Source organism: Humulus lupulus, chromosome 7 (assembly GCF_963169125.1).
Source record: "Humulus lupulus chromosome 7, drHumLupu1.1, whole genome shotgun sequence".
NCBI classification, from domain to species: domain Eukaryota; kingdom Viridiplantae; phylum Streptophyta; class Magnoliopsida; order Rosales; family Cannabaceae; genus Humulus; species Humulus lupulus.
Genome location: NC_084799.1, coordinates 187,274,163 through 187,300,997, shown reverse-complemented (window position 1 = coordinate 187,300,997; position 26,835 = coordinate 187,274,163). Strand labels below are relative to the sequence as shown.

The window sequence follows — 26,835 nt, the reverse complement described above, 5'->3', positions numbered from 1 at the left end:
CTTTTTTTGTGTTATACTACACTTTAGTATAACACTTTTTTTGTGTTATACTATACTTTAGTAAAACACATTTTTTGTATTATACTAGACTTTAATATAACACATTATTTGTGTTATACTACACTTTATTATAACACGTGTTATATTAGCTTAGAGAAACATAATCTTTTTTTACTTGCACAAAACTAAGAAAACAAATATGAAAGTTGAAACCAAATAAGGTAACATAAATATATTTTTATTAATTACTCAAAATGTAATTACAATATTTAGTCTACTAGTCTAGGCTTAAGAAATCATATTACAACATAATTTATGCCCAATTTAGATTCCTTTATCACTAAATACAAAACAAGAAATGTACACAAAAATTAGTGAAATACATTCTTCCATTCTAAAGGCCTCAACTACAAATGTTGTCAAGAATTGCTCCAAAGAAATCATCTCAATATACCTGCACATTGTAAAAAAAAAGTCCTTTTATTATTAATATGAAGAAACAATTCATACATTTTGTACTAACTTCTATCCCCATTTATTTCTTCTCTAAAGACCTAGCAAGGTTAATTCCTTTCTTTAAAGTTCAATACAAACATAGCATTGATGTGTAAATAGCTTTGGCGAAATTCTCTCTGTGATAGGTAACCAACAGGGCATCAAGTATGGCATCCAAATTAACACGTAGAATGTGAATATGGCTGTTAGAGGTCCTTTATGAAGCCCATGCTATTCCTCTTATTCTCCCAAAGTTTCTCTTTCTTTCTAAGTTCGAAGTGGGAAATGTGTTTAGAGTTAGGTTATGGGAAACAAAACAAACAAAAACTGGGAAAAAAAAAACGTTATCTTTTTGTATTAATAAACTAAAATCTGTTTCTTGTCAAGAAAGCGAAAAGCACTAGCTTTCCAAAGAACTTCTAAGATTTCTAGTTGCATAAATTTTTAAGTTTTTTAGCCTAACTAAATAACCATACACACACACCATACCTGAATCATGTGCCATACACACCGCCAAGCTTTTCGAGAAAAGATAGGAGCCATAATTTCCAAAAACCTGAAACATATTCAGAAGGTACTGTTAAACTTTACACCGTTCAAAATATCTTTCCATAAAACAGAAACATATTCATATGAGAATCACTTCTAGGTGGGCTCTATCTCATGCAAGTGGCTCTTGTGACTCAATTCATAAAAGCTCAAACCATCCAAGCACGACTTTAATTCAATTTGTAAGTAAAAATCAAATGTTGAAAATCAAATGGATTTGTTGCAGAAACATGGGGTAAAGGCCAATTTTATATATTATTATTTAGATAATTACTATGTCTTGTATAAGACAAACTAAAGTATCAAACAAAAACTCTAGAAATTGTCATGTTTTAAGTTCATATATGGGAATATGACATTATAAAAAAGGAAACCTCATCAAAATTCTGCCAGGAAGAGATGCTTTCATAATACTATGTGGTAATTCATTTCAAGAGAAAAACGAAACTCTATACCTAATAAACTTACAATAGAAACTTGAACAAAACTAAAAGAACAGCTCCCAACAGCAAAGAAACAGAGCCAAATGACTCTGTTTATTTAGTTAGCAAACTATGGAATTGATTTTTATTTTGTTTTTCTTTCTCATATTAGAAAAATAAAGTTACAATTATGCCTAGCATCTCTGATTTAACAAATAAGTAAAGCAAGAAAGAAGGAAATAAAAAAGAAAAGAATAGCAGAAAAACCACAAGGGTAAAAAAAAAAATTGCCCAACATACACTACATCCAACCAATAAGAGAAAAAGAAAAATCTAAAACGCAACTATAATGGAGGCTATCTAATTGCCAGAATAAAGAACTATACAAAAGGAGCACCCAACAGCATAAATAAAAAGTAATTACACAAAAGGGTTGCAGATGTGGTAACTTCTCTACAGGCTGTTGTACAAATTTATAAAAAGAAAAGAATATATGATTTGTAAATGTGACAAAATTACCATATTCATTTCATACACCAAGAAACAGTACTTGTGCAAGGAAACCTCTAAGAGCTAGACCAATGACTAATGCTATTCCCAGAACAATAGAAGAAAAGCTTCAGACAAGACATAGTATGGAACTAAAGAAGTTCTACATGTTAGCATTCAGAGTGAAGAAAAGAAAAAATCAAAGAGAAACAACAAACTAAGTGGTTCATACCAGTAACTGTTGTAGGGCAGCAGGACAATCTGAGAGATATTTCACTGCAAGAGTCAAAAGAACAGGAACTGAATCCTCTCCTGGGATCATCATATCTATAATGTTATCAGCTATTAGATCATCTGTATTATTCTGATACTTGCTGGTAGAAATAGTTAAGAAATGCAGAAAAGAGATGAGTGAGAGATAGAGAGAGAGAGGGGGCCGAGAGAGACAAAGAGAGCAGAAATAAAAATGTAGAAAAAAAATACAAACCTAAAAAATGGGACAGATCTTGAGCTGAAATGGTCCTGCTCACAACATTTTAAATATTTTCCTTTATGAGTTATTAAAAAAAAAAATACCAAACTGAATTGACAATGTTTTGCACCAAGGGTACAATGTAGAAGAAGAATAAAATTTACCAGTCTTAGAATATCTCCACGTTTCTTATCCTCTGCTTCAACAACTCTGTCTAGAATACCCCCTGATGTGGCACTAAATGTGGAGAAAAAGAAAATTTTACAAAATTAATTAAGTGAAAATCTGTCAAAAGAACAACTGAATTGAAGAAAAGATGAATTTTGCATAGGAGTTTCATTAAATTGCAGAGTGGGAACTCAAAGGGCTGTCCACAAGGAAATAGAACAAATCCATATAAAGTTAGAACAGATCAAACTGATATGACTTTATTTGATTAGTTATTATAATACTTTTCTAATAGTCTAAACTTCTATGGTGTATAATTTTGATAAACTTCTTGATCAACAGAAGTTTAATGAAATTATACACCATAGAAGAATTCTACTATCATTACAGCTGGTTCCTAAATAATCTGAATTAGAAATCTACTACTATAGTTTTGAGAGATGGAAATTAAGAGCTAGAGAGACTAAAACCAAAATTTAGGAACAGGTTAAAACTGAGGAATGCAATCTTCAATCTGAGAATCAATCCAATTTAAATTCAGTAGTTATCAAATGTTTTCACTGCCATAATCATAGCTACCACTAAAGCAGAAGATCATATTGACATAAGTAAGTTCATACAACAGATATTTATGCTAAAAAATCTCCAACTATCTCAAAGTTCAAGCATTACTTGGACATTGTAATTTTCAGCAGGAAGAATAAAATAAATCTTCTATTAATGGCATGATAAAGTAGCAACTATGAAGATTGTTTAAAGGGAGTTCAAGAGTTAGTTATGTAAGCTAATTCAGTGAGTGACAAAGAACTAGTGCAATAACAAAGTTTTATCGTGACACACAACTACTTATAACAAGACAGATGACAAGAATATTAGGCCTTCATTAAGGTTTAATTATTCCATAAAAAAAAAAAAGAACTAGTTACTAATTAGGCCTATTATTATCGGCTGAATATATGTCCAATAAGATTATAAGAAATGTACTAGGCATACTAAGTGATTATTATATATATTGCCTAGTGTTCTAAGGGAAGAGATATAAAAAAAAAAGTTGATTATAAACAAGAGATGCAAGAGAGTAACTTTAATAAAAAGAGAAAATCGTATACACACTTGTGTTTATTTAGACATCACACGAACAAAGACAGCCAGAAATTTATAGAACATACCAGCAACATGAAAATAATGGGTTCAGCGAGGTTTTCCTGCTTTTCAAGTTTTTCAAGTTTTGACCCATGACCTCTCCGTGAGATCGAGCTATCCACGACCCTCCGCAAGCCCGAGCCTTCCAACCCCATCCATAGCCTTATCCGTGAGCTGCATTTGGAGTCTTGATCAAGGTCCTAAAATATGCAAACATAGAAAAACAGTATATTCGTGCACAATTTTCAATAGAAATGAAAGAATATATATTGTACAATTTTCAATAGAAAGGAAGGTCTAGAAATTTTCAATATATATTGTAAAAGCCTTAGATATGCAAGTCATATTTGCTAGCTCAGTTTCACAAATTCATTTAATCATCCCTGGAACAGGCATGTAACGTTTTTTAGCTAAAACAAAATGTTATAATGGCATTTCAAACTTCATAGTTACAAGTCTTGGCCAAGTCGCTCACCATATGAACCACCAGAATCAGGCAAGATAACTATTAACAACTGTAGTTGTTTGTTGATAAGTATCTTCTTGCATTGCTCATGAACAGATCTCAAAGCCCTCTCAATTATGTTAGCTGGCCAAGCGCTGCAGGGAATTACTGGTCTAGTTTGGAAGGCCTTCCAAGTATCCAAAATGATAAAAAATGTTAATTATAAACAGTCAATGCAATGTCACAGTAAAATAGCTGAGACAGAAAGATCCGGTAACATACCATTCCCCTATTGAGCCAAGTACTGACCAATTCTGAACAAAAGCGATCATGAGTATCTGAATTGATACGCGAGAAGTTCACACATGTCCAAAACTCAACTTGGCCTCCATTGATCATTTTCTATCATAACCAAAAATAAAAAAAAAATAAGTCAATGAATCATACCTCTTCACATACATCATAACAAAATGGAGTTATAAAGATCATTTACTTACTTTATTGGACATATTCCATTGCCCAAATCGAGGATGCTCAGTAGCCTCCCTCCCAGTACCTCTGTATAAAAGTTTCATGAAGAAAAATAATAGAATTAGTTCCAATTGAAAGAGTAGAACTCACTCGTCAAACGCAAAAGCAAGCACATATTAGAAAAATACCACTAGTGGAGGCAAAACTCGAGCATCAACCATTGTCAAATTGTTTGCAACACTAATTCCAAAATCCTGGACAAGTTCCTGATCACTGTATTTGTTCTGCTTAACAATTCGCCAAATGCTTTCTTCCCTGTCGTTTGGTCTTTGACAGGTTGCCCTCAATAGATTGGTTACTTGCCTTTCATTGAGTTTCTTAGAGTATCTTTGCCCCTCAACAATCGTACAAACCTATAATAGATACAACATTTAGAAATATAATCATAAAAATAGCTGCTGTCCAATAGAACTTAGCACGCAAAAAAAAAAAATGTTATTGAAACTATGATGGGAACCTCCATGGGTAAGTAAATAGGCTTTGCTGCATTTCCTGCTTGCAGAGCAGGCCATGACACATATCTGAGTTTGATTTTGTACTTGTCTTGAAAGTAAGCAGCAACTGAAATCTGTGTCATCTTATCATCAAGAGTAAACCTAAAATAAAATATAAACATGTTAGTAAAACAATTTGAAAGTACAGGCAGAGAAGTTTAAATACCACCAAGAAAAATCTTCCCAAATTATTAAAATTAAATAGCAGCACATAGCACATACCAACATGGAATAGTTAAGGTCATGACATATGCACACTCACATTAATTTGTTCAGTGGCTCTGTCGATATCCCAGTAATCTTATAAGTCCCTGTATTCTGCAAATGACTGCATGCTACTTTAACCCTTTCAAATCATAACAGAGTACATAAAAATGAAAATAGTATTACTCAAAATGTCAAACTTAATGTAGTATATAATACCTCCTGGTACTAGAGCTTTCAGTTTCTCTATCATTGTCAGACAACTTTATAATAAATTCTTTGGAGGAAAATGGCAACTCCCTAGTTTAGGGCAACAATGACAACCAAATTTCAGTTTAGGGTAACCATAGTGATAACTTCTTAATTAGTTTGAACAAAAAAAAGTGCACGAATAGGAAGGAAAAGCCTCCATGACAGAAAGAGGGAACCAAGTGCAGGGAAAAATAAATCAAAGAAATGTTATGATTCGAATCAATGATTTAAATAATCTTCAGTGTTATCAATTACTCACTTCTTGATCCATCTGTAAGTTTTCCTCCTCCAAAGTTTGGTTTGAGTTACTCAGCCTTGAATGCTGCCGTTTATTGAAATAGTCCCAAATAAGTACCTGACATTTAAAGAAAGACTACAGTTAAAAAAAATTACTTTTAAATTAAATAAACAAAACCATACAACAATAACAACAAAATAAAAAGAACCTTTTCTTTTTCTACTCCACGAAGGCGACACACCCTCTCATAAAGCTCCCTTGTAGAGGCCTGAAAAAATAAAACATGTTAAAACATTCTCATTGCAGGAAATCTCAGAGACCTTTAAACCAAATAGAAGCTCTACAAAAGAAAATTTATTTGATACAACCTGTAATTAGTTTTTTTGGAAATTATATTTCAGCAGAGCTTAACTGTTATACTACAACTGAAATTTAATTTTGTTGATATAAACTTTGAAACCCAAAGATTATCTATAAATATATACATATGAAGAACTACTAATCACTTAAAAATATATGTTTAGTTCAGCCACACCGAATAAGAATTTCCAATCAGATCACCACTCATATCAAGTTTAGATTAAGAATCAATACCCACATCACCCTACATACACATAAGTTAATATACAAAATTAACCATGCATTAATGGCCTAGTTAATCAGCATAAAAAACGAGCAAAAGCATTAGTGCTATGTTTGGTAGAGAAGAAAGAAGATAGGAAAAGGAAAATATAGGAGACATATAAAGTTGGAGGGAGGTATAGAAAGGAAAGTATATTTACTTCTTAGTTGTTTGGTATGTAACAATGAAAGAAATTTTACTTATTCTAAAAATACTATAATATCCTTAAATTTTTAATATGCAATTTTTCTACAAAAAATGGGGCTCCCTGATTAAACTACATTAGACCAACATAAAGTAACAGATTAGCTAAATATATATGTAACAACAAAGATAATATATGACAACAAAAAGACACACCATAAAGAAAATAGGGGCCAAAAAAAAAAAAGGAAGAGAAATATATAAATATACCAAGACAATAGTCTTTCCCAAACTTGTTGGGAAACTAGAACATAGTCACGTCCTTCCTCCAACATTCTACGAAGCTCTAGTTCATCACCATCACTATCTTTGTAATTTAGAACTATATCAGAATTATCAATCTGCCCGGGTCTATTTGCGCTCTTTAAAGTAATAACATCCATATTTTGAGAACCAGAAGACTGCTCATCAACCAAAGATTCAGCCACGCCTTGCTTCGTATATCTCTGCCAGCTTGAAAACCATTAGTGCAAAATATATATATATATTAATGGCCAAATGAGATCTACTAAAAAAAATGAGTGATGCCAGCCAAATACATGGACTAGTAACTGTACTTGCCAATCATCTAAGCATTCTACACTTTTTAATTTTATATAAGAAGCATTTACTTTTATTTTAAATAAAGTGATAAATCCATGGAGAAGATACCGGATTAATTTTCCTAATCAGAGTTCTTCCATTGGTTTTTTTTTACTAATAGAACATAAACAAGAATTGTCTATTGCTTTACCAGAGGTTCAAAATCAGAATAATAGGCATGCAAGGAGCAAGATGTTTGCTAAAATAACCAAATTAAAGTTAGAACTTAGCAAAATAATCTCACTCATTTTGCACTAAGCAACCATGATGATCGCTCATCATAAATTATGGTTGCTCAAATGACCATGATGATCGCTTAGTATAAATTTATGGACACTGAAAAACTATGAAATTATTATGCAAATAATATTTTTTTTAAACTTTGTTTACTGATAAAAAAATTTAAGAGTCATTCTTACAAATGACTCTTCAAAAATTATTTGCAAAATAACCTTTGTGGTGGCTAAGCAAGCATATTCTATTACACTGACCAGCTATTATGGTTGCTTAATGTAAAACCAACAAGTTCATTTTGCTAATTTCACTTTTTTACCTTGTTAATTTGGCCCAAAGAAAAAAAAATTCAATTTTTAATATAGTCAACAATTAGAATTTCATAGAGTTATTCTAGATGATACACCCACATGTATGAAAACCAGGATAACCCAATAAATAAGAACAGAACATATATTGCCTTCACTTCAGATAAAGCAAAATTTTATGAAATTCTTTACTTGCACCAAGCAAAAAAAGATACCAGGCTTTTTAGTAAAACTAGGCTCTGAGAGCCAAAAAATATTCGAAAACCTAGCCAAAAATCCAATAGCCCACAAATAATACATGTCGATCTTGAAACTATTGCCCAAAAAGAAAGAAATATAACAACGAGTAACTAGAAGACTGGGCTTGCAAAACCTAGTGCACTCATCAGATGTTTTGAATTTAATTAAAAAAAAAAATCAATTATATAAGTTTAGCATCTAATGGGGAAATATAAGCATACTTTGTTTCCATATGAACAATTAATTAAAGAAAACAATCATAAGTACATCCAGAAATTCGAAACCAAGCATTAAGAACGCAAAGTGGAAAAAAGAAATCTACCTATTTGAAATAACGTAGTACAAATTGCCTTCCTTCAAATTCTTCTCAGATTGGTTGGAGTGGTTAAATTATCATAATAGAAATCAGTCAGTAGCCACTGCTTTTTCTCTTAGCATGCTTATCTAAACACCGAAAACAACTATCCATGCAATTTTTCTTTTTCTTTTTTGAAACTAGACACCCCCACCTATTGGGGTCTAAGAAACAATAAATAACTCGCTATGTAAGTGCCTAAGAGGGACTTGAAGCTCATATCTTATTTTAGCAAACCTCATGCTATAGTCAAAGAACTTAGTTTCTAAGCCTTATCTACTACTTTGGGAGGAATTCCAAATTTGTATGAAGAAAATGCTAGAAATTTATAGAGTGAAACCAACAAAAGATTGAGGAAATTAAGGCACAGATCCTTAAAAGGCTGTTGGCCTGTTGCTTAGTGATGCTTTGTAGAGAACAGAGTACGCCTCTGCTAGCAGTTTAGCTCATGAAGAAGAAACAGCCAACCCTGGGATCAATGTGCCGTCATCAATTTCAATCCCCAACAAATCCAAATCTAAACTTGAACCGAATACAAGTTTTGATTCTAAGGATGAAATCTCCTCCCGGACAACTGAAAACATGGGGCAAAACTTAGTATTACTTACGGACTATAGTCGAAGAAAGAAAGCTCAATACAAGAAAAGTATAATGAGAATGCTTGTAAAACATGTCAACATAGAATCAGTAACGAGAAAAAGTAGTACTTTTAGATATTTCTAACCTGACAAAGGTAATTGGACAAAAGCCCATCTATCCCCAAAAAGATTATCTGGAAGATCCATTGGGAAAGGGTTATCTAACGCGAGAAGCGGCTTAGCTCCTTTCTGGTAACCAGGATGACGAGTATATATAGTCTCAAATCTTTCATCCAACCATAACAACAGTGATACACACTGAAACAAACAAACCATAAGAATGCTAAACAACATAGTAGAATAAGAAAGCTTCCCAAGTTCACTATGTATTTAGCTAATCTCACTCCAAGTTAGCTAAGTTGAAATTAACAGCTTTATATATATGATTAGTTGTGTCTGTATACCTGTTGGCTGTTTGAACTGAAACTAGAGTTATGCACTAACTTGATAGGTTGTGACAGTCATTTTAAAGATGGAAACTCCCAAAACATCTTTTGGGTTTATGAAGGCTTGGAAGATATAAAAAGAGAGCTTTGCTACTTAATTCTACACACCAAAACTCATTCTCTTCATGCTCTTTGTGTTCATTTTATAACTTAATTTTGCCACTTTACATGCTATCTTTTTCTTGAAGTTGCCATATTACCATATATTTCTAACAACGTGATAGGAGAGCGTAAAGTTAAACAAAAAGAACTATGCATACCCTTTTACTAGGAACAAGTTTTATACCAAGCTCATTACAAGCCTTTGTTATAATTGTCTGCATTTGTGACCTGAAATCCAATAAAAAAAAACCCATTAAACTCATAACTCTAAACTGAAAAACTCATATGATTGTTGTGACCAATAAATATACCTAAAGTAGCATATTTTATCAGGTAAAGGAATACCCAAATCTTCACTGATTCCCTCAATGGCATCCTTTAAAGTAATACTATTGATCACATTATTGGGAAAGTACTTAGTATATTGCAATGACAAAGACTCATGACAAACCACAAGCTCCCAAAGCTTCTTCCCTCTGATATTAAGAATGGGTCTTGAGCAAAAATCAAGTTCCCATTCAGTAAGGCTGTTGGGATTCGTTTCAGGATCGAGATAGCAGAGCTCGACAGTTGGGTCATCTTCTTCTTCTTCTTCTTCCTCCTCAATTTCCACTTCTTCTTGCATCGAAACCGAGCTTTCTGAAATGAAACTCGACCCCCCGAAACGACGTAGTTTTGGCCAGCTTCTGGGAGGGTTCGAGGAGAAACTGAATGGGATTTTAATGGGTTTTGTGAAGTTGGAAATGGGTTTCTGAGATTGAGTGATACTAAAATCTAAAATTTCTGGTAAGGAACGGTAAACTATTCACTTAAGCATCATTCAAGACAAAAAATCCAAATATACCCCTCAACGGCGTAAGCTTTATACCCAACCACCATTTTCTTCCTCTGCAACTCAGGATCGTTCAAGCTCCAGCTTGGTGCACACTCGGGGCTCTACAGCGGAACGAGTGTAGAATCGTGCCTAGTGGTGGCTCGCGAATGGAAGTCGCATTGGGTCAAACACACGCAGGAATGTGCTCGCACCTGGGGTCACTTGGTTTGGGGGTTGGGTTCACGGGTGCCTGAGATATAGAGCTTGGCTCGGAGAAAAATGGTTGTGAGGATGGTGGTTAGGTGGTCGGAGCTGAAGCATGGATTGACTTCGGAGACGGAAGAAAACGGGGGAGTTTTTCTGAAAAAAAGAAGAAGGAATTAGTAAAAAATATAAGGCAGGCGGGTTCACAAAATAAATTACCGCCCTTTATTTCCCACACATATATATATATATATATATAAATATACCATAACTCTTTTTAAATAGTATTATAATGATGTGTTATGGTAGTGGGTATTTGGTGTAGTGTGGGGAATGGCCAATGGCGAATTATGCACCATAACCAGTTTAGCACATGGAGCCAGTTTATGAGCAGTTCCGTAAGCAACACGCTCCAAAATTTAAAGGGACTACAAACCCCTTCAAGGTAGAAGAGTGGCTAAGAAATGTGGAGCCAATCTTGACACACATAAATCTAGGCAATGCGGACCGCATATCCTGCATTTCATCTTTGCTCAAGAAAGATGCCATAATGTGGGGGGACTTAGTCCAACACACGCATGATGTTGCCACTATGACTTGGACCCAATTTGTGGAGCTGTTCCACAAGAAGTACTATAATTTGGCTGTACTCACTTCAAGAGTTGAGGAGTTCGCTAGCCTGAAGCAAGGGAATTTATCAGTGGCAGAGTATGCTCAGCAGTTCGACCGATTAGCTAAATTCACACCAGAAATTGTTCCAACTGACTATCTGAGGGTGTCTAAGTTCGTTAGAGGACTTCGACCAAAGATCGAGCTAGGGGTTAAGCTAGCTAACCCAGGAAATACTACATATGCCAATGTTCTAGAGACGGTAATAGAAGTAGAGAGGCTGTAGGCTAATGTTAGTAAAGAAGAAGCCAGTAAGCCTGAGCCTGGACAATAGAATCAACCTCAGACTAGTTGAAACAACAACCACCACAACAACATCATTCATTCCAACAACAACAATAACGGTCAGAAAAGAAAGCATCCTGACAATAAGCAGTCCGATAGCGATAAAAGGGAAAGGACAAACAATGGAGGAAGTAGGTTGGGTTATGTAGAGTACCTGCAGTGCACTAAGTGCCAGAAGAAACATCATGGTGAATGTCAGGCAAACACCAAGGGATGTTACAACTGTGGTCAAGAAGGACACCGGAAGAAAGCATGTCCTCAGCTTAAGACAGAAGTGAAAAAGGAAGATAAGATGGTCCCTGCCAGGGTATTTGCCTTAACCCAAGGAGAGGCTGATGCTAGCAATAAGGTGGTCACAGGTAAGGTTTCTATCCTCAATAATATAAGTTCTTTTATTATTTGATTAGGGAGCCACTCATTCGTATATCTCGTTAGGAATGATAGAAAAACTAGACAAAAGTTGTGAAGATTTAGAACTAGGTTTGTAATTGAGTTGCCTTCAGGCAAAGTAGTTCTATCATCACGGATAGTACGAGGCGTACCGATCAAGATTGAGGACGTAGAATTAGAAGGAGACCTGATAGAAGTGGAGATCAAGGACTTCAACGTGTTACTAGGCATGGACTGGCTAGCACGGCATGGCGTAACCATCGATTGCAAATGCAAGAAAGTGACGTTCAAGACTCTTGACGGCCAGAGACTATGCTTCATGGGACAAGTTTCAGGATTACGCACACCGCTAATATCATCTCTCAAAGCTCAAAGGATGATGGAAAAAGGATGTCAAACATTCTTAGCCAGCATCACAAACGTAGTAAAGGAAACACTGCTTAAAGTTGGAGACGTCCGCATTGTACGAGAATTCCCAGAAGTATTTCCCGATGACATACCAGGGTTGCCATCGACTCGGGAAATTGACTTCACGATAGAATTAGTACTGGGCACCGAGGCACCGTACCGGATGACACCTACAGAACTCAAGGAGTTAAAGATGTAGCTACAAGAACTCCTAGACTTGGGCTTCATTAGACCAAGTCATTCACCATGGGGAGCACCAATTCTATTTGTGAAGAAGAAGGACGGAAGCATGCGGATGTGCATAGACTACCATGAGCTGAATAAGGTAACAATTAAGAGTAAGTACCCGCTACCTCGGATTGACGACTTGTTTGATCAACTTCGAGGTGCGACCATATTTTCAAAGATTGATTTACGGTCCAGGTACCATAAGCTCAAGGTGTGGGGAGAGGATATTCCTAAGACAACTTTTAAGACTCGTTATGGGCATTATGAGTTCTTAGTTATGTCTTTCGGTCTTACCAACACTCCAGCCGCATTTATGGACTTAATGAATAGGGTCTTCAAGGAATACTTAGATAAATTCATCGTACTGTTCATCGACGACATCTTAGTATACTCCAAGGACGAAGTCGAGCATGAGGAACATTTGAGTTTAATCCTATCGTGACTAAAGGAGCATCAACTCTACGCCAAGTTCAAGAAATGTGAATTTTGGCTTTCGCAAGTGGCGTTCCTCGGGAACATTATATCCAAGGAAGGAGTTGCAGTAGACCCATCAAAGGTAGAGGCCGTGAAGGATTGGCCAAGACCGAAGAACGCATCCGAAGTAAGAAGTTTTCTGGGATTAGCAAGTTATTATAGGAGGTTCGTAGAGGGCTTTTCTAAGATAGCCACTCCGCTCACCAACCTTACTTGAAAATAGCAAAGATTCAACTGGAATGATAGATGTGAAGAAAGCTTCCAGTTGCTTAAGGACAAGCTGTGCTCAGCACTAGTACTCTGTGTAATGACACCCAATGGCAAGTTTGTAGTTTACTGCGATGCGTTGAAGCAAGGGTTGGGTTGCAGGCTGATGCAGAATGACAAGGTGATAGTCTATGCCTCATGACAGCTGAAGGAGTACCAGCAACGCTACCCAACTCAAGATATGGAGTTGGCAGTGGTGGTCTTTGCATTGAAAATCTGGCCCCATTATCTTTACGGAGAACAGTGCGAGATTTATACGGACCACAAAAGTTTAAAGCACTTCTTTACTCAGAAAGAGCTTAACATGAGGCAGTGCAGGTGGTTAGAGTTTGTGAAGGATTACGACTGCGAAATCCTATACCACCCGGGAAAGGCAATTGTAGTTGTCGATGCGCTAAGTAGGAAGAGTTATGGAAGTTTAGTTACTTTAGCAAGAATAGAAAAGCCGCTGCAGCAGGAGCTGATCAATGCCGGAATAGAAGTAGTTATCTGCAAGTTGGCTAACTTGTCTATCCAGTCAAATCTGCTAGAAGATATATGGATTGAGCAAAGGTATGACGGCACACTAGTGGCACATATGGATGCAGTCAGAGAAGGCAAGGACACAGATTTCTCAATATCAGGTCAAGGATTATTGAGAGATAAGGATAGGGTATACTTGCTAAATAATCAAGGGATTAAGATGGAGATTCTAGAAGAAGCGCATAGTACCCCATACTTAGTTCACCTAGAGTCGACCAAGATGACTCACAACATCAAGGCAATGTATTGTTGGCCAAGGATGAAGAAGGACATAGATGAATTTGTGTCTAAGTGTTTAATATGCCAGCAAGTGAAAGTAGAGCATCAGCGTCCTGCAGGCTTATTGCAACCGCTTAGCGTACCAGAATGGAAGTGGGATGATATAGCTATGGATTTCATGACGGGTTTGCCATGAAAAAGTAAGCAGTATGATTCAGCTTGGGGAGTAATAGATAGACTAGCCAAGTTGGCTCATTTCCTGCCTGTTAAGAATTCATACACATCAGATCAATATGCAAACATCTATGTTCAAGAGATAGTAAGATTGCATGGAATCCCAAAGACAATAGTGTCGGATAGAGGATAAGTGTTTACATCAAAATTTTGGGGAAGTTTACAGCGAGCCATGGGTACTAAGTTAAGTCTTAGTATAGCTTTTCATCCTTAGAAAGATGGTCAGTCTGAGCGTATGATACAGATTTTAGAGGATATGTTACGCACTTGTGTACTTGATTTAAGAGGATCATGGAATAAGTATTTACCACTGATAGAGTTCTCCTACAACAATAGCTACCACTCAATGATTGGGATGGCTCCTTATGAGTTACTTTATGGAATAAGGTGTCGATAGCCGCTACACTGGGATGAGGTAGGAGAAATTCAGCTTCTCGGTCTCGAAGCTGTTAGGAAAGATCAAGAAGTAGTAGTGCTATTAGACAGCGTATGCTTGCTGCTTAAAGCCATCAGAAAATCTATGCGGATGCCAAGCGACGCGATGTAGAATTCAAAGTCGGAGGTCAATTCTTCCTGTAGATATCTCCTATGAATGTCGTAAAGAGGTTTGGGAAGAAAGGCAAGCTTAGTCCCCGTTTTATAGGTCCTTTTGAGATATTGGAAAAAGTGGGAACAATTGTGTATAGATTAGCCCTACCGCCAACCCTAGCAGATAGTCACAACGTGTTCCACATCTCAATGCTACGCAAGTATGTGTCAGACCAATCTCACATCCTCAAGTACGATACGATAGCACTCCAGAAAGACTTGAGTTACAAGGACCGACAAGTTAGAATCTTTGATAGAGGGATGAAGCAGTTACAGTCAAAGAGTATTCCGATAGTCAAAGTCCTATGGAGTAATAGTTCTGAACAGGAGGCAACGTGGGAGTTGGAGGAAGACAAGCAAGGAAGGTATCCAAAACTGTTTGGTAAGTAAATTTTGAGAACGAAATTCATTTTAGTATGGGAGAATTGTAGAGTCCAAGAACTTTACTTAGCTAGTTAGATAGTAGTAATAACAGTAATAGCTAGTAGTAGTTATAGTATGTTTATTACTGTGGATTTTGGTTCGAGCCGGGACTTAGTTGGACACTCGTAGCAACACTTGTAGATTTTATAAGTTTAACCTATAGTTTAAGAATATTAATTATAACCTAAGGTTTGATTAATATGACTGATTATGAAGATGATATTTATTATACTATAAGGTTTAGATAGACCCAATAAGATAATAACATTTGTCATGTGCATTTTTAATGAGAAATTAAGTATTTTTGAGGAATAGTTTATTAAGAGTAATATTTGAAAATCCCAGAGTCTGCCAGCAGCTTTGAAATCGTTATAGGACTCAGTCAAAGTTGTTTAATCAATTCAAATTAGGCTAAAAAAGTGTAATTACGTGTATAATATTTCAGCGTATGCTGATAGATTGCAGCTCTAGGGGGCGATATATCGCCACACGAGGATACGAAAAACACGTAACTTCGTACGACCACTTTGACAAGCCTTGAGAATATCATTCTAAGCGATATATCACCTAGCATGGGCGATATATCGGCTCTAGGGAATGAATTTTGAATAATTTTGAAACCGAGCTCATTTAATCCTTAACCTCTTGATAAGTTCATAATCTTTTTGACCGAGTCTTAAGCCTTTGCTGAATGAATATTCAAATGTTTTTCAATTAAAAAGTCATTATTTTTATTCAAGCTAAATGAAGATCTTTTCATTCTTCAACTCTATAAATACGACCTAATACCCAACCATTTCTTCATTCATCAAGCTGAGTTCAGAGCCTTCAAGCTGCCAGGTTTACTTTAGAGTGTTAAACACTTGGGTTTGGGTTATAAGCTTTATCATTCTAAGCTTATTAAACACTTGGGAAGTAAGGTTCATAGTGTGTATTTTGATTTCGAGCTGTAGTTCGGTTAAAGTGCATTCAAGGAATTCCTATTTCTACTTCCGTTTTGTATAGTTTCATTAGTTTTTATAGTTTTACTCTACTCAATTCCTAACTTGTTTTTTTCATTTGTTGTTAGGCATTTAAATTCTTTGAACATGAGGTTCATGTCGGTAAGTACCTTCTCGGTGGTTTAGTTCATTCCTTTTCATCTCTTTCATTTAGAATACTCACCTTTCTCAATTATGGTTTTTAGGAGTGTTCCAAAATCCCATCCTTGTTCTCACATCCTAGTTTTTGGTAAGGAAAATACGATAGTTTCTAAGTGATATGTGCTATGTTATATAATATGTTATGATTATGCTATAGTATGATTTTATGTGTTATGATATATGTATGTTTTGGGGCTTATAGTTGCTATATAGCAAACCCCAATACTTTTTTTTTGGGGGGCTTATATTTGCTTAACTAGCAAACATCATTGTAGTTTGAGGCTTATAGTTGCTTAGTTAGCAAACCCCAATAGTCACCATGTACATGGGTTAAAATTATGATATATGTGTTATAGTATATGATATATGGTCATAGTTTATGTGTATGATTATGTTTCATGCTTGTAGTAGATTTTCCTTGCTGGGCATCAGGCTCATTTCTTTATGTTTTATATGTACAGGAAAATAGTTATGGCGGTGGGAAGATTCTTGGCGGCTTGAGAATGTGTATTGAGGGAGAATGGATTCGGTGGACTACGTGAATGATTTGAGGATGAAGTTGTTTAAGTCTTTTAAATTATGATTTCTATGTATTTCCGCACTTAATTTTGTAACCAATTTATTTAAGAATTAAGTTATGTTATGTTTTTTTTTCAAAACAATGGGATCCCATATCCTACTATGAATTTTATGTAGTTTAACTTTTGTTTTACAGTTTTAATGAAGTTATGATTATTTCATATGTATGTTTTCTTAAAGATTAGTGTCTATGTATAGTAGTTATTAATGCTCCAAAGTCTAGAATAAGTTGGGTCATTACACTAAGGGTTCCCTGTGCTTGTATGCATTATTGTATGATATGTGATCATGAAATAAACGACCTAAGAGTGCCGGAATCAATATTGGCGCACAAGACGCGGCTCCGCCACTGGTAGCCGAAGACAGCTTAATAATCATTGAGCTCAGTTTAAGCGGACCAATGTCAGTGGATTGAACACTGGGCTTGGCCTAAGTGAGCCAAAGACAGTGGATTAAATAGAGGGTGCAGCCTAAGGGCGTCGACCCTAATTATTGTATGATGTGTGTACTTTTGTTAACTTGATGTATATTATATGATAAATATCTGGATGTTAGGTCATTGGCTTATTTACTATTATCCTTGATTAAGTGAATGCTATGGCTTGCTGAACCCCAATGATAATGTACCAGCTGGGCACCCAACTGGTGTGCCTCCTGCACACCCTGTTGGAGTGCCATCTGTCAATACAATCGGTGTGCCCCTAAGCATTTGGCTGAAGAGGCGCAAGATCCGCCAGCTGGAGTGCCCACCAAGCATCTAGCTGGAGTTGGAACCCAGTGCTGCCACAGGATCGTGGCAAAGGAAATGTTGACGATAATCCTGCTCCAAAGCAGAAGAAGGCTAATGGTAATGGCCACCAGGTTCTCAAGCAGGCTGGGAATGGTAATGGCTCAGGGGCCCGAGGAAATCGCCAAGCTGTTAGTGCCCATGGAGCTCGGGGAATTCCGCCACGATGCATCCATATGGATCGCGTGAGGCCTGGAGGTGGTTTCCGCTCGGGATCTCGCCAACCTCATAGGAGCAACGGTTCGGGGGTCCACCCAAGGAACGTCTCACATAACCAAGAACGCACTACACCAAATACCCATTTCTATAACACATGAATATAATACTAATAAAAATGTGTTATGCTAGAGTATTATATTGGCATGAAAAAAGGGCGGTAATATACACCATCCCGCCACTTAGCCTTTTTTTTCCATTACTGAGACCTGAAAATTTGTGAGACCCGCCACTTAGCCTTTTTTTTCATTCCTGAGACATGAAAATATGTGAGATCGAGAGACCCATTTCCTCAATTCTAGTGAGACCGAGAGACCCATTTCCTCGTGAGACTGAGAGACCCATTTCCTCAATTCCAGTGAGACCGAGAGACCCTGAAAATATGTGAGTCCGAGAGACCCATTTCCATTTCCTCAACCCAAAGTCCGTGCAGCTCTAACCATCTCTAGTTCACTCAACCCAAAACTCTGAGGCGCTGATCTTCTATCTCCGGGAAGCTCCAAAATCTAAGGTTCTGCCCTCCTCCATTCATCTATCTATCTTCCCTTTTCTTGCTAATGCCAAATGCATTTCGATTTTTAAGTATTATTTGCATAAACTAGGACAATAAATTGGGATTGGAATGGTTCGAATATTTTTAAGTTGGGGCAGCACCCACTCGTGTTGGTTGGTCAATCTGTGAGAAGCAATTTGGTATTTGTAACTTTGTTTAAAAATGAAGTGCCAGATTAGTATATTCATTTTACCATTTGAGCATCTAGGTTACAGTATTGCTTATCGGTGAGACTACGAATTAAAGAGGTGGAGCGATCATTTGGTGAGCGTACAAAGGATTTCGAGTTGTCCAGGAGGTACAAATTTGTTTTTATTTTTTAATTGTTTTCTGTAATAGTGAGTTCCAGAGATTCATTTCAATCTAAAACCTGTGATATTGCAATGCTTTGCAGAAAATGAGACACATGGAAACTTCATTGTCTAAAGCCAGTGCGATGTACCCTGATTGCTTTGCCATGGCTACTAAGCTCTGTGCTATGGCTCACACAACTGATCACAAAAGAAGTAAGCAGCATATCTTGTCCATATTGCTTCACGAACTACCTCGAAAGGGCTCCATTGTCTTGCTATGCGCCTTACTGCCCAATGCTTTGCTTTAGAGCCAGAAGAGAGGCACCTTCCCAAGCAACAGAAGCTAAAATTTTTGCATGATCAGAACCTTCATCATTATGTTGTCTTCTCTGATAATATTCTGGCATGTGCAATGGTTGTTAGCTCCACTGTTTCTGCAGCGGCGGTAATTTGAATTCCTACTATTCTTCTATGTTTCCTTTCCCAATAATGCAGATTTTAAGCAATGGTAAAAAAATGTTGCGGCGGCTTCTTGGCTTTTATTTCATTCAACACTTGTAACTACTTATTCTGGATTCCATGATATTGTTGGTATGAAATAGATATATCAGACCTTGATCGTTGTTTCTTGTCATAAAATTGTGTAGGGACCAAAGCAAATTGTGTTTCCATGTGGTGACTGATTCACTCAATTTCCCTTAAATCTCAATGTGTTTCATATTGAACCCTCTAGGCAAAGCCACAATCTAAAGGGCTGGTAGGATTTTTAAAGATGTTTGGAGTGTTGGAGTGATTCTTTACATTCTGTTAAGTGGAGTGCCTCCATTTTGGGCTGGTAGGATTTTTAAAGATGCTTCTTGTTAGTCATTGTTGTATTTAGTATCTATGTTTGTTAGAGTTAGTTTTGTCAAGCTTAATTATTGTATATAAACTCCCTTGTATATGTAATTATTTATTCAATACAGAAATCACTTTTCACACTCCCAAATCTCTCAATTTTTTTATCGTTTACAGAGATGACCTTTGAATTTAGCTCATGGGGGTGCTTTTATATTTTCAAATTTTAATTGGAGCTTTGTCATATTTTTAACTATTAAAAGAAAATTTTAAAAAGGAAAGAAAAAAAAACTGTCAATGAGCTGGCTCTGTGCTTGGCCACGTGTTGTTTTTATTACTTAAACGGAAACAAAAAATTTTCATTATTAGTAGTATAATTGATATTGTTGTTGTTGCTATATTATTGTCTTTTGTCTGTTTCCCAAGTTGGGCATGCACCACACCAAGTCTCCATTTAGATAATGCATAAACATTTTGATATTAATACACAGTTGTTTGTTCATTCATATTTCTGTTAGATAAAGCACAAACACTGCCAGTAGATTCATTTGAATGTAAAGTGTAATTATATAAATCTTGAAATGACATACTCGATGAGAAAGGTAAATATATGTATATAAAATACACAAATATTTTAGATTTGAGGAAAAAATCTATAGTAAATTTTCTTTCCCCTATTGCCTCTTTAACTCTTCAAGAGTCACTGATTGATCTTGATATAATGTACAGGCACACGGCTTCTGTTGCTGCAGGAAACCATGGGGTTCCAGTTGTGGTATCAGGGCATTGCTTTGAGTATATCAGCAAGGGAGAACACAGAAATTTGAGTATACCTAATTACAAGCTGGAGTGTAATGAGATAGAATTGAGTAAGGACTAGTTCTTCTATCTGGACAATTGCCAAAAGTTTTATAGTCATGACTACCCTTAATCATGGGAAATTAAAGTGGATTGTTTGAAAACCAAAATTTGGTACTGCAGTAGTTTTTTTTAATATGACATTGAATGATTTATTTGGGTTGTGTTATATATACATATATATTTCTATATTGTTATAAAATTGAAAGTACTCTTGCTACAAAAAAAATTCAAAGTGCTCTGATCGAAACATTTGTAAAAGACTTAAGCCTTTGTGTCATGTTGAATTTGATATGGTAGTTAAGGTTATTGATGATAAAAAATTTACATTATTATTGAACTTTGATATTGTTGTAGTTAAATGAGGAAAGGTGCTAGTTCTTTGCCATGGTGTGAAGGAGAATAGTCAATTGATTAAGATGAAGCACAATTATAATTCTGTTTCTGGCCTTTTATTATTATATGACCACTGATTTTGAATCTCGGTACTACGACAGAGGTATCTCGGTACCTTCCTTTTTCTCGTCTTTCACTTGCTCACCCTCTCTTTATCTTTTGCAGGTGGCGACGACGACGGGCTCTCGATGATGAGGCTTGGGATGTTGGCAAAGGGATCTCACCACCCTGCCTTCTGTTTCGATACTAGAAGTCTCTTTTTCAATCTCTAAAGTCTTTTGTCAACTATGTCCCATAGTCTAATTGAAAGGGTAAGTGCTCCATTCTTTTTGTCCTCTGCTATACTTTAATGCCCTAAATGTTGGTATTTTTGTATTGTGCAAATGAGGTTCACCATTGTTTTCAGTTTACTTTTGGTAACAGTGCTAGCTAAATTATTTTTATTTTTCTTCTGAAATTCTTTTTTGAGGAAGTGTTTCATAGTACAGATTGAAGATAAAAACTGAAAGCTTTTGTAATAGTTTACCATGTACAGATTTAGGATCTATTAGTTTAAGTTTACGTGTCTTTGTCTCTTGTGAGCAGTGATTTGCTACTAATTGCTTGTTTTATCTCTGTTGGGTGTCATATAACGTGCTGCATATCTCTTCATTCATTGAGCAAAATCTCATCTTCTTTATCTTATGCTAAAACTCTATATGCAGGTTCTTAAAAGCTTGAGAAACTGGTCTACCTGTGTTGTCTTCTTATGGTAATTATAAGATTTACTTCAATTATTTATCTTTTCTTGTTTTTTCTACTCCACATTTGGCCTAATGTTTCTATTATATTTTTATTCTTATATATTGCCAAGGGAGTCTAGATTTAAGATGCTTGCAAGTTGAAAGTGCTTGTCATATATTAGACCATATTTTCCCTCATTTATTGTGTTTAGTTTTAATATTTGATTATAGATGCTTGCCTTATATTTAGCTCTAATTTCATAAAATAAGAGAACTTCACTGGTTCTATAGCAGGATTTTACATGACCTTTCTGCATCTTCTTTGCCATGCCACTTAGTCTCAAATTTGGGTTTGTTGAATTGGTTGTAGTGTCTTTTATAGGGTTATGTATATTCTTCCCCATGCCATATATGATATCATGGTTTGTTTGGATTGAGTCATGTTTCTTTCTTGTTCATTTTATTTGGTTGTTAATTGTATTATTGTTTTGCATTAGTGACCCAAATTCACATTTCTTCCAAAAATAACTTTGAAAATATATGTTATATCAGCTCCAAAAATTAATGGGTTATATTTATATATATTTTCTTGTTTATCTATTTATCTTTGACGTATATTAAATAACATATAACAATTGCTCATGGTTGCCACAACTACTATATTGCATTGTACTTTAACTTTCTGTTTTGGCTTATTTATCTGATTGTCTTTGTTTTATGATTATTGTTTTTGTTCTATTATATGTTTTGCTCTTCATTTTTTTAGTTTGAGTTTCTATCAGCATTTTATATAACATCATAAAAGTAACCCCTTGTTGCTACACTCTTAATTAATCTATAGTTTCATCTTACTGAACAAATGTCTCCTTGAAATTACTCCTCATATATTAAGTACAATTAAGGTATCATGAACTTTCTATATTTATGTTCTTTATTAAAAGCAGTGGTCGTTGTGTTACAGTTCTACTGTAGGAGGCTAGAGGAGTTTGGCTAGATCTAGTATTAACTTTGACGTAAATGGATAAAATGCAAAAGAGTTAGCTACTTTTAAGTGATATTTTCGTGTGATTTGTTAAATATTCTGAGCAGCCACAGTTCATTGCTAGCGCTGGAAATCGAAGCTTTTCATCTAATGCCCCACTGATTGAGATCTCTGATGCTCAGATTGTCGTTCCAGATGTGAGTCTTTTTCCTTTTTCTTTTTGCTTTGTATAAATGTAGTTTATTCATTAATTGGATGCTTATCATGAATGGATACAAAATATTTTTATTTTTATCATTTTTCTAGTAAATCGGTCTTTAGTGTTTTTTATTCCCATCTTTTCAGTATAATGAAAAATATAGGTTGGTCAATCTATGAGAAGCAATTTAGTATTTGTAACTTGGTCTAAAAATGAAGTGCCGGATTAGTATATTATCTTTTTCTTTTTAATGAATATGCATCATATTGGTACTCATAGGAATAACAACAAGATTTCTGCTCACAAATCTCTTTTTCTTTCTGTTTTGAACTAACACTACCAATTTTAATTCTAGAACTTCTATTTTTTTCTCTTGCATAATTTCCCAAGCACTGTAATAGCTTGTCTTTTGAAACTTCGAATTGATCATGGTAGGTCTATTAAAATATTGCTTGATACTATGACCCATGAAGAGGTGGATGGTGGAACCTCCAGTGGTGAAGAGACCGGAGAAATTCTGATTCATAGTGCTGACCAGGTAAAATTCTGAAATGGATATTTTTTGCTTGGTGTTATATGAACGTTTCTCTTCTTATTCTGGCTTGCTTATTCACGAGGTATCCAATATACTTAGCAGTTATTTTCTGTTTTATTTATGTGTCTTTGTTCCTTGCTTTGATTTTTCATTTATGTGATAGATTGCAAAACCTTGTTATGTGCAAGCTAAAAATCAAGGATTCAATATCACAGTGGTGTGATTTCTATGACACATGGGTCCTTTTTTTAACTTTTAAAACAATTGCATCTGCATGTGACACTTGTTGAACTAAAAACTTTCCCTCTTGTTTAAAGATTCATAGTGTATTTTTTTTTCATTATGCTTGTAAGTTTAAAAATTGGGATGGCAATCAGGTGTTTAATGGAGTTGTTGATAAAAATTTAGGGGTATTTTTAAGCTTTCCTTGGTTCTATTTATGTTTTGTTATGACTTGTTTAGATTGAGAATTTAGGTTTTGGGATTTTGAAAAATGGTTTCGCTATCTCATTCTCTAGTTGTAATTCTGAAAAACCTGTTTCAGATCTTCATTGGATGCTGATTCAAGTGACATGCATTTGTTTTGTTCAAACTGAATCAAAATCCTATTGAAAAACACAATATTATGTTCTACAAATCTTTTTGCTGAATTCCAAATAAAATAGAACATCAATAACTTGTATAGGGTAATTTGATGTGCTCTCAGCTTTATTTTGTTTTCATGGGAGTTTCTGATGTTTGTTCTTTGCTAGACACTTATTTTTGCGAAAGAATTAGCTATGCCTGGAAATGGAGAGAAAGAGTCAAATTTGAGCAAGAAAAACGCTCACAAACTCAATGATTTATAAGGTAATTTCTCAGTTTTTGTTGGAATAAATTAACAAACAGCAAGCCATTTTAGCTTTTGATGTTCATTACTTAATTGGTATAACTGATGAGAATACATGACAAACTTCTATATTTGTCTTTGTTCCTTGCTTTGATTTTGCATTTATGTGATAGATTGCAAAACCTTGTTATGTGCATAGAGGGAATCATATATTTTGAGAATGTTTTATTTATGGTTTTGCATATTGAGAATGGGATTAGTCAATGAGTAATGATCTTGAAATTATTACCAGGTCGTTGAGCATGGTCTGGGACATCTGCCATTTACAGAAAAATAGGTGGTCACTCCAACTGGTAAGCTGATAGTCAAATGGAATTTTTTAGTTCTTTGTCCCTTTCAGTTTTCTGTTTTCATTTTTAATGGGTTCCTTCAGCTTATATGTGAAAAATTACTTATCATATTGTAACTTTTCCTTTTTTCTTTTTTTAAACACGAAAATTTTTAGCATATGAGTAACATTAGCTTCTTGTCTGAATGTGAGGGCATTAACTATTTAGCCTCAACAATTAAGTGCCACTACTCATATTAGAAAAGCAAAGCATTATGTTGTTAGTACTGCAAATCTCTAAAAAGGAAAATCTAATATTAATTGTCCTAATATGACAGTTTAGGACCCATGCTTCATATGCATGTTTGCTGTTCAAAGACTAAAGTTAGTTTATGCTGTATAGATGATACCTTCATTATTTTGTATTCTTTTTCTAATTTTTATTTCGCTAAGAGAGTCCAATTTCTTGAAACTGTAATTGCTGATAGCTAATTTACATCTCTTGTCTTTCGCAGAGTCCGTGTATACTGGTGTAGATTTCTTTAAGAGATTATGTGGTGTGTCTATAATCAGAAGGTAATTTCGCAAAGCAATTGTGGCATGTGTTTTTTTGTCAGTTTTTCATATAAATTTTATATTTGGAAACAAACTCTAGAGGATTTCTATTCTTGGGCCAAAAAATAAGATTCAAAGCTGTAATTTTTCACAATGTACTAATTCGATATATTCTCATTGCACACTTATTCTTGTCATTACAGCGGTGAGAGTATGGAGAATGCTCTGAGAGCATGTTGTAAGGAAATCAAGATTGGGAAAATTCTAATCCACAGAGAAGGAGACAATGGCCAGCAGGTTTTGATTCCCTCTATTCTAATCCTCTTTTTTATTTCTATTTAATGTGATAAACATTTCCAAGTCTATACTTTACATTTATTCAATAAGACCAAATAAGAAAAGAAGAAGAAAGAAAAAAGTCTATTGTTCTTAAAGATTATAAAAATCTGAAATCATCAATTACTGAAGTCTACATATTTTATATTTATTACACTCTTTGTTTCAAGGATGGAATCGTGAAACTATACAATTAATTTCAGTCACATGAAAATGATGATTTTTTTGGACATTTGAGTTGGAATATGTTTCTTTATTTTAAGTTTGAACCATTAATGAATATAGTTTTATTTTGTCTCTCCATCTTTTTACTGTCAATTCTAAGTGCATTTTGTTTGCTTTGTTGCTAAAATTCAATTAATACACTGTTTCATATTGCATTTTCACAGATCAAAAACTCACAAGCCAGGTCCATGAAATTGTTGGACGAATTAACAGCAGATTTGGAACATTGACAGCTATTCCAATACATCACTTGGTTCGTTTATGGCCATCTTAGTCAGCAATTACTATATGAATGGACAATTTATATCTCACTATATTCTTTTTGGGCTATTTGGTATTTGGAAAAATGTTTTAAGTGTTGTTGACAGTTGTGTATACTGAACCGTATCTTATCATTGTTAGATTAAGCAATCACACTTTGTCTTGCTTGGCGTATTTTGGAGGAAGATGAGTATCAGGAATGGTCTTCGATGTTTAAAGAGGCTAGTAGTACAGTGGTTGATAGAGAGGTAAACACCTAAAGCACACAAACTCATTCACATGTCATGAGTTTTTTGTCTATCCACTCCCTTTACTTCACTACTCTGTGCGGTGGAGACTAACTGAGGTCTGTCAAAGATTAGAGCATGATCTTGTGATTCTTGGGGTTACTGCAATAGAAGACCGTTTACAGGTGACATAATGCACTTATTACTTTTTTCTAACATATATATGTGTGTATATTTTCTACTAATTGCAAAGTGCTCAGTAGAAGGGGAAACATAGTTAGATTAGGGATACTATTGCTTGGATTGTACTAGATACTGATAGTTGTGATATTTTAAACTATAATTGTCAGGATGGGGTACTAGAAACAATAGAGGCATTAAGAAAAGCAGGAATCAATTTCTGGATGCTTACTGGTGACAAGCATAATACTGCAATACAGATTGCTCTTTCTTGCAATATTTTTTCACCAGGTAGTCAAACTAATTGGATTATTAACTTGTGTTTTGTTCGTTTTATTGTTTGAAGCAGCCTAATTATTTAAGCAGAAAAATTTGTGTCTTCGACTTAATTAACTGGTCATAGCGAATTGAGATGGATGTGAATATATTGTTTTGAA

At 35.1% G+C, this 26,835-nt stretch overlaps 2 protein-coding genes across 5 annotated transcripts; both read right to left on the bottom strand.

The window, feature by feature from the left end:
- Positions 1 to 217: 217 nt before the first annotated feature.
- LOC133788943 (3-epi-6-deoxocathasterone 23-monooxygenase CYP90D1-like) lies at positions 218 to 4,354 on the bottom strand. 2 transcript variants are annotated; one of them, XM_062226616.1, is made up of 7 exons: positions 4,214 to 4,354; positions 3,765 to 3,912; positions 2,592 to 2,664; positions 2,443 to 2,477; positions 2,188 to 2,329; positions 985 to 1,051; positions 218 to 454 (listed from the first exon to the last, which is right to left on the bottom strand). In XM_062226616.1, exons 2-7 carry the CDS (start codon positions 3,830 to 3,832, stop codon positions 441 to 443), a joined length of 399 nt encoding a protein of 132 aa, XP_062082600.1. In that variant the 5' UTR covers positions 3,833 to 3,912; positions 4,214 to 4,354; the 3' UTR covers positions 218 to 440. The 2 variants fall into 2 exon arrangements, with proteins under 2 accessions (XP_062082600.1, XP_062082599.1); XM_062226615.1 differs by having other exon boundaries at positions 3,765 to 3,938; positions 4,214 to 4,352.
- A 326-nt stretch (positions 4,355 to 4,680) lies between these two features.
- LOC133788942 (protein TAB2 homolog, chloroplastic-like) lies at positions 4,681 to 10,892 on the bottom strand. 3 transcript variants are annotated; one of them, XM_062226613.1, is made up of 9 exons: positions 8,415 to 8,895; positions 6,939 to 7,174; positions 6,111 to 6,170; positions 5,924 to 6,019; positions 5,632 to 5,712; positions 5,471 to 5,543; positions 5,172 to 5,310; positions 4,843 to 5,067; positions 4,681 to 4,741 (listed from the first exon to the last, which is right to left on the bottom strand). In XM_062226613.1, exons 5-9 carry the CDS (start codon positions 5,663 to 5,665, stop codon positions 4,718 to 4,720), a joined length of 495 nt encoding a protein of 164 aa, XP_062082597.1. In that variant the 5' UTR covers positions 5,666 to 5,712; positions 5,924 to 6,019; positions 6,111 to 6,170; positions 6,939 to 7,174; positions 8,415 to 8,895; the 3' UTR covers positions 4,681 to 4,717. The 3 variants fall into 3 exon arrangements, with proteins under 3 accessions (XP_062082597.1, XP_062082598.1, XP_062082596.1); XM_062226614.1 differs by lacking the exon at positions 5,632 to 5,712 and having other exon boundaries at positions 5,471 to 5,526; XM_062226612.1 differs by lacking the exons at positions 4,681 to 4,741; positions 4,843 to 5,067; positions 5,172 to 5,310; positions 5,471 to 5,543; positions 5,632 to 5,712 and adding exons at positions 9,172 to 9,343; positions 9,792 to 9,861; positions 9,945 to 10,319; positions 10,478 to 10,892 and having other exon boundaries at positions 5,943 to 6,019; positions 8,415 to 9,021.
- Positions 10,893 to 26,835: the final 15,943 nt, after the last annotated feature.

What these genes read in the sequence shown, in the direction of transcription:
- LOC133788943 (XM_062226616.1), bottom strand. Translation starts at nt 3,832, where the DNA reads ATGGGTCAAAACTTGAAAAACTTGAAAAGCAGGAAAACCTCGCTGAAC. An exon ending in AGATCTGTCCCATTTTTTAG is followed by an intron (nt 2,330 to 2,442) that starts GTTTGTATTTTT and finishes TATTTCTACCAG; the next exon opens with CAAGTATCAGAATAATACAG. An exon ending in CTGCCCTACAACAGTTACTG is followed by an intron (nt 1,052 to 2,187) that starts GTATGAACCACT and finishes AATATGTTTCAG; the next exon opens with GTTTTTGGAAATTATGGCTC.
- LOC133788942 (XM_062226612.1), bottom strand. Translation starts at nt 10,512, where the DNA reads ATGGTGGTTGGGTATAAAGCTTACGCCGTTGAGGG. An exon ending in AAAGCTTACGCCGTTGAGGG is followed by an intron (nt 10,320 to 10,477) that starts GTATATTTGGAT and finishes GAACCCTCCCAG; the next exon opens with AAGCTGGCCAAAACTACGTC. An exon ending in AACTTGTTCCTAGTAAAAGG is followed by an intron (nt 9,344 to 9,791) that starts GTATGCATAGTT and finishes TGTTTGTTTCAG; the next exon opens with TGTGTATCACTGTTGTTATG.